Source organism: Physella acuta, unplaced genomic scaffold (assembly GCF_028476545.2).
Source record: "Physella acuta isolate Inbredline_101_S28 unplaced genomic scaffold, ASM2847654v3 ptg001444l, whole genome shotgun sequence".
Taxonomy (NCBI): domain Eukaryota; kingdom Metazoa; phylum Mollusca; class Gastropoda; family Physidae; genus Physella; species Physella acuta.
This window is the reverse complement of record NW_026732959.1, coordinates 1-7,500: the sequence shown is the minus strand read 5'-3', so window position 1 is coordinate 7,500 and position 7,500 is coordinate 1. Positions and strand designations below refer to the sequence as shown.

General features: G+C 47.9%; 1 protein-coding gene across 2 annotated transcripts in view; it reads left to right on the top strand.

Moving 5' to 3' along the window:
* Positions 1 to 7,126, top strand: part of LOC131927895 (uncharacterized) — a gene marked incomplete at its 3' end in the record, with an annotated part of 29,979 nt that extends 22,853 nt beyond the window's left edge. For both annotated transcript variants that reach the window (XM_059283768.1, XM_059283767.1), the window contains 4 exon segments: positions 2,256 to 2,382; positions 4,550 to 4,629; positions 6,293 to 6,349; positions 7,026 to 7,126. In XM_059283768.1, the coding sequence (XP_059139751.1) occupies positions 2,259 to 2,382; positions 4,550 to 4,629; positions 6,293 to 6,349; positions 7,026 to 7,126 (362 nt within the window).
* Positions 7,127 to 7,500: the final 374 nt, after the last annotated feature.

The following is a 7,500-nucleotide window of genomic DNA, read 5'->3' as shown; positions in this document are numbered from 1 at the left end:
AGAACTGAGAGTGTTCCCTGTACAAAAGTCTAGAACTGAGAGTGTTCCCTGTACAAAAGTCTAGAACTGAGAGTGTTCCCTGTACAAAAGTCTAGAACTGAGAGTGTTCCCTGTACAAAAGTCTAGAACTGAGAGTGTTCCCTGTACAAAAGTCTAGAACTGAGAGTGTTCCCTGTACAAAAGTCTAGAACTGAGAGTGTTCCCTGTACAAAAGTCTAGAACTGAGAGTGTTCCCTGTACAAAAGTCTAGAACTGAGAGTGTTCCCTGTACAAAAGTCTAGAAATGAGAGTGTTCCCTGTACAAAAGTCTAGAACTGAGAGTGTTCCCTGTACAAAAGTCTAGAACTGAGAGTGTTCCCTGTACAAAAGTCTAGAACTGAGAGTGTTCCCTGTACAAAAGTCTAGAACTGAGAGAACGTGTTCCCTGTACAAAAGTCTAGAACTGAGAGAACGTGTTCCCGGTACGAAAGTCTAGAACTGAGAGAACGTGTTCCCTGTACAAAAGTTTAGAACTGAGAGAACGTGTTGCCTGTACAAAAGTTTAGAACTGAGAGAACGTATTCCCTGTACAAAAGTCTAGAACTGAGAGAACGTGTTCCCTGTACAAAAGTCTAGAACTGAGAGAACGTGTTCCCTGTACAAAAGTCTTGAACTGAGAGAACGTGTTCCCTGTACAAAAGTCTAGAACTGAGAGTGTTCCCTGTACAAAAGTCTAGAACTGAGAGAACGTGTTCCCTGTACAAAAGTCTAGAATTGAGAGAACGTGTTCCCTGTATAAAAGTCTAGAACTGAGAGTGTTCCCTGTACAAAAGTCTAGAACTGAGAGTGTTCCCTGTACAAAAGTCTAGAACTGAGAGAACGTGTTCCCTGTACAAAAGTCTAGAACTGAGAGTGTTCCCTGTACAAAAGTCTAGAACTGAGAGTGTTCCCTGTACAAAAGTCTAGAACTGAGAGTGTTCCCTGTACAAAAGTCTAGAACTGAGAGTGTTCCCTGTACAAAAGTCTAGAACTGAGAGTGTTCCCTGTACAAAAGTCTAGAACTGAGAGTGTTCCCTGTACAAAAGTCTAGAACTGAGAGTGTTCCCTGTACAAAAGTCTAGAACTGAGAGTGTTCCCTGTACAAAAGTCTAGAACTGAGAGTGTTCCCTGTACAAAAGTCTAGAACTGAGAGTGTTCCCTGTACAAAAGTCTAGAACTGAGAGAACGTGTTCCCTGTACAAAAGTCTAGAACTGAGAGTGTTCCCTGTACAAAAGTCTAGAACTGAGAGTGTTCCCTGTACAAAAGTCTAGAACTGAGAGTGTTCCCTGTACAAAAGTCTAGAACTGAGAGTGTTCCCTGTACAAAAGTCTAGAACTGAGAGTGTTCCCTGTACAAAAGTCTAGAACTGAGAGTGTTCCCTGTACAAAAGTCTAGAACTGAGAGTGTTCCCTGTACAAAAGTCTAGAACTGAGAGTGTTCCCTGTACAAAAGTCTAGAACTGAGAGTGTTCCCTGTACAAAAGTCTAGAACTGAGAGAACGTGTTCCCTGTACAAAAGTCTAGAACTGAGAGTGTTCCCTGTACAAAAGTCTAGAACTGAGAGTGTTCCCTGTACAAAAGTCTAGAACTGAGAGTGTTCCCTGTACAAAAGTCTAGAACTGAGAGTGTTCCCTGTACAAAAGTCTAGAAATGAGAGTGTTCCCTGTACAAAAGTCTAGAACTGAGAGTGTTCCCTGTACAAAAGTCTAGAACTGAGAGTGTTCCCTGTACAAAAGTCTAGAACTGAGAGTGTTCCCTGTACAAAAGTCTAGAACTGAGAGTGTTCCCTGTACAAAAGTCTAGAACTGAGAGTGTTCCCTGTACAAAAGTCTAGAACTGAGAGAACGTGTTCCCTGTACAAAAGTCTAGAACTGAGAGTGTTCCCTGTACAAAAGTCTAGAACTGAGAGTGTTCCCTGTACAAAAGTCTAGAACTGAGAGTGTTCCCTGTACAAAAGTCTAGAACTGAGAGAACGTGTTCCCTGTACAAAAGTCTAGAACTGAGAGTGTTCCCTGTACAAAAGTCTAGAACTGAGAGTGTTCCCTGTACAAAAGTCTAGAACTGAGAGTGTTCCCTGTACAAAAGTCTAGAACTGAGAGTGCTCCCTGTACAAAAGTCTAGAACTGAGAGTGTTCCCTGTACAAAAGTCTAGAACTGAGAGTGTTCCCTGTACAAAAGTCTAGAACTGAGAGTGTTCCCTGTACAAAAGTCTAGAACTGAGAGCTGTGTATTTGCAGGCTATGGCGGACAAGAGGACGAGGGAGGAGATCCTGGCGGACATACGACGGGAGGATGAGAGCAGGGACGTGCCGGTCACTCAAGCGGTCACCATCGCTGTCCTGGCCAGCGTGTCGTCATTAGCAGGTGGGCCCTTGGTCTATAGCACTTACACATACAGGTGCACACACAGATGCACATACAGGTGCACACACAGGTGCACATACAGTGCATATACAGGTGCACACACAGGTGCGCATACAGGTGCATATACAGGTGCACACACAGGTGCGCATACAGGTGCATATACAGGTGCATACACCTGCACTCACCTAATGATCGTCTGCTGCCAATTGTGTTCCCCCCCCCACCCCACCCCCGCAGGACCAGTTTGTTGGTCCATCAGTTCTGTGTTGGATGACAGATGACAGAGCAGGTTTGTTGGATGCTAGATGACGCTCTCTAGAAGCTGTGACAGCAAACAGACCACCCAATAAGACATCTACTCACTCATCACAAGCAGTTTGATCTGATGTTACTTTCTCTCCTTAGTTCGTGTTTGATGTGACTTTCTCTCCTTAGTTCGTGTCTGAAATCTGAATCTTTTATAATCTAAATGTGAATGTATTCATGTGCTTTAAAATGAACATTGAAAATCTGTTTCTATCGGCCAATTGGTTAAGCGACCACCGTGCCTACTATTGTTGAAAATATTTTTAGAAAACATTTGTTATCGCACATCCACATCCAGTGGACCCCGTGACCACGGCAGACGCTGGTGGTCCAAAATTAGCCAACAGATCAATCAAGACGTTCAGGATTTATTGATTTGATTTAAAACTTGACGGCGTGTGTACCTGAGATTGCTGACTGCAACATGCTGCACCCAAGTCACCGGTAGTTAGCCATACCCCACCCCGGCAACCCAACCTCCCCACCCCATCACCCACCCCGGCAACCCAACCTCCCCACCCCATCACCCACCCCGGCAACCCAACCTCCCCACCCTCCACCCCGGCACCCAAACCTCCACACCCCTAGACCCCACCCCGGCAACCCAACCTCCCCACCCCATCACCCACCCCGGCAACCCAACCTCCCCACCCCATCACCCACCCCGGCAACCCAACCTCCCCACCCTCCACCCCGGCACCCAAACCTCCACACCCCTAGACCCCACCCCGGCAACCAAACCTCCCCTCACAACCCCCCCCCCCCCCCCACCACGGCTATAAAACCTTCCCACTTCACATTTGACCTTTAAAAAACTGATGAATTGCTGTCATAGGCTATGACGTAAAACTAATTAGTAACCTTGTGTAATAGCTCTGCTTAATTAGTCCTCAATTAGATAACGATCTATTAGATACGTATAAACCCCTTAGGGAAATTAGGCACCCGACCCCTACGTACACACCTGACCAATGTACAACCTGACCCGTGTACACACCTGACCCGTGTACACACCTGACCCGTGTACACACCTGACCCGTGTACAGACCCGTGTACAGACCCGTGTACACACCTGACCCGTGTACACACCTGACCCGCGTAAAAACCTGACCCGTGTACAGACCCGTGTAGACACCTGACCCGTGTACACACCTGACCCGTGTACACACCTGACCCGTGTACACACCTTACTCTTGTACACACTTGACCCGTGTACACACCTGACCCGTGTACACACCTGACCCGTGTACACACCTTACTCGTGTACACACCTGACCCGTGTACACACCTGACCCGTGTACACACCTGACCAATGTACAACCTGACCCGTGTACACACCTGACCCGTCTACACACCTGAGCAATGTACAACCTGACCCGTGTACACACCTGACCCGTGTACAGACCCGTGTACATACCTGACCCGTGTACACACCTGACCAATGTACACACCTGACCCGTGTACACACCTGACCCGTGTACAGACCAGTGTACACACTTGACCCGTGTACACACCTAACCCGTGTACACACCTGACCCGTGTACACACCTAACCCGTGTACACACCTGACCCGTGTACTCACCTGACCCGTGTACACACCTGACCCGTGTACACACCTGACCCGTGTACACACCTGACCCGTGTACACACCTGACCAATGTACAACCTGACCCGTGTACACACCTGACCCGTGTACAGACCCGTGTACACACCTGACCCGTGTACAGACCCGTGTACACACCTGACCCGTGTACAGACCCGTGTACAAACCCGTGTACACACCTGACCCGTGTACACACCTCACCCGTGTACACACCTTACCCGTGTATACACCTGACCCGTGTACACATCTCTCCCACAGGGACTGTGGCCTGCCTCTCCCTGGGGTTCCTGGAGATCTACAGGAAAGACGTCACAGCCTTCTGGATGGCCTGCACGCCAGTAAGTCGACAGTAAACCTACAGGTTGTGTGGCAGTGAACCTACAGGTTGTGTGGCAGTGAACCTACAGGTTGTGTGGCAGTGAACCTACAGGTTGTGTGGCAGTGAACCTACAGGTTGTGTGGCAGTGAACCTGCAGGTTGTGTGGCAGTGAACCTACAGGTTGTGTGGCAGTGAACCTACAGGTTTTGTGGCAGTTAACCTACAGGTTGTGTGGCAGTGAACCTACAGGTTGTCTGGCAGTGAACCTACAGGTTGTGTGGCAGTGAACCTGCAGGTTGTGTGGCAGTGAACCTACAGGTTGTGTGGCAGTGAACCTACAGGTTGTGTGGCAGTGAACCTACAGGTTGTGTGGCAGTGAACCTGCAGGTTGTGTGGCAGTGACCCTACAGGTTGTGTGGCAGTGAACCTACAGGTTGTGTGGCAATGACCCTACAGGTTGTGTGGCAGTGAACCTACAGGTTGTATGGCAGTGAACCTACAGGTTGTGTGGCAGTGAACCTACAGGTTGTTCGGCAGTGAACCTACAGGTTGTGTGGCAGTGAACCTACAGGTTGTGTGGCAGTGAACCTACAGGTTGTGTGGCAGTGAACCTACAGGTTGTGTGGCAGTGAACCTACAGGTTGTGTGGCAGTGAACCTACAGGTTGTGTGGCAGTGAACCTACAGGTTGTGTGGCAGTGAACCTACAGGTTGTGTGGCAGTGAACCTACAGGTTGTGTGGCAGTGACCCTACAGGTTGTGTGGCAGTGACCCTACAGGTTGTGTGGCAGTGAACCTACAGGTTGTGTGGGAGTGAACCTACAGGTTGTGTGGCAGTGAACCTACAGGTTGTGTGGCAGTGAACCTACAGGTTGTGTGGCAGTGAACCTACAGGTTGTGTGGCAGTGAACCTACAGGTTGTGTGGCAGTGAACCTACAGGTTGTGTGGCAGTGAACCTTCAGGTTGTGTGGCAGTGAACCTACAGGTTGTGTGGCAGTGAACCTACAGGTTGTGTGGCAGTGAACCTACAGGTTGTGTGGCAGTGAACCTACAGGTTGTGTGGTAGTGAACCTACAGGTTGTGTGGCAGTGAACCTACAGGTTGTGTGGCAGTGAACCTACAGGTTGTGTGGCAGTGAACCTACAGGTTGTGTGGTAGTGAACCTACAGGTTGTGTGGCAGTGAACCTACAGGTTGTGTGGCAGTGAACCTACAGGTTGTGTGGCAGTGAACCTACAGGTTTTGTGGCAGTGACCCTACAGGTTGTGTGGCAGTGAACCTACAGGTTGTGTGGCAGTGAACCTACACGTTGTGTGGCAGTGACCCTACAGGTTGTGTGGCAGTGAACCTACAGGTTGTGTGGCAGTGAACCTACAGGTTGTGTGGCAGTGAACCTACAAGTTGTGTGGCAGTGAACCTACAGGTTGTGTGGCAGTGAACCTACAGGTTTTGCGGCAGTGAATCATGAACTCCACAATAAAAATTATAGACCATTCTTTTCAGTGTTTAAAATCAATTTATGTGGCCCATGTCACATGTGGCCCATGTCACGTGTGGCCCATTTCACATGTGGCCAGTGTTGTGTCGCCTGTGTCACATGTCAATTGGCCACAAACTTTGAGATTGTGTTCCTTGATTAGAAGTGATATGACGAGTTGAAAGTGTTTTATTTTTTTCTTTCAGTTTTGTTACCAGTTCATCACGGGGATCTACCTGGCCTATAGGAGGCAGCTCTCTTGTGTAAGTCAGTTTCTGGGGCCGTCACTCTCGGGTCACACACGGGTCACACACGGGTCACACACGGGTCACACATTGGTCACATACGGGTCACACACGGGTCACACATTGGTCACATACGGGTCACACATTGGTCACATACGGGTCACACAGGGGTCACACAGGGGTCACACATTGGTCACATATGGGTCACACACGGGTCACACACGGGTCACATATGGGTCACACACGGGTCACATACGGGTCACATACGGGTCACATACGGGTCACATACGGGTCACACACGGTTCACATACGGTTGTGTATCGACCAGCACCAGCCCCCAGCAGATCAATATCAGCAAACAAAAACATCCAATCAAGCCAACTCCCCCCCCCCCCACACACACCCTCTCAACTCCCCACCTTTACCCCCCCCCCCTCCCACACACACACACACCTGCCGGTTGTGTGGAAACCTGTGAGAGTTGATTTAAAAATTTTCTCGACCAACAGATTGGTTGAGGTCAGGGAGTCAAATTTTTCGGGCCCCTACATGTTTATATATATATATATATATATATATATATTATAATATATATATATATATATATATATATATATATATATATATATATATATATATATACGTGTTCCCCTTGGCATGTTCCCTTGTGACATGTTCCCTGTCTCCCCCACAGATTGGGGTGCACATTACGCTCCTGTTGGCTACACTGCTAGTGGGCGGGGCGGGCTACATCTACTCTATAGAGCCTGTCTTCATGGAGAGGCACAGCTGTGTGTAAGTTTATTGCTCATTTTAGTCACACTTTAGTCAGCTTCTTTAGTCACATGTGTATACTTTAGTCAGCGATAGTCACACGTATACTTTAGTCAGCTTTAGTCACACTTGTACACTTTAGTCAACTTTAGTCACATTTGTATACTTTAGTCAGCTATAGTCACATGTGTATACTTTAGTCAGCTATAGTCACATGTGTATACTTTAGTCAGCTTTAGTCACATGTGTATACTTTAGTCAGCTTTAGTCACACGTGTATACTTTAGTCAGCTTTAGTCACATGTGTATACTTTAGTCAGCTTTAGTCACATTTGTATACTTTAGTCAGCTTTAGTCACATGTGTATACTTTAGTCAGCTTTAGTCACATGTGTA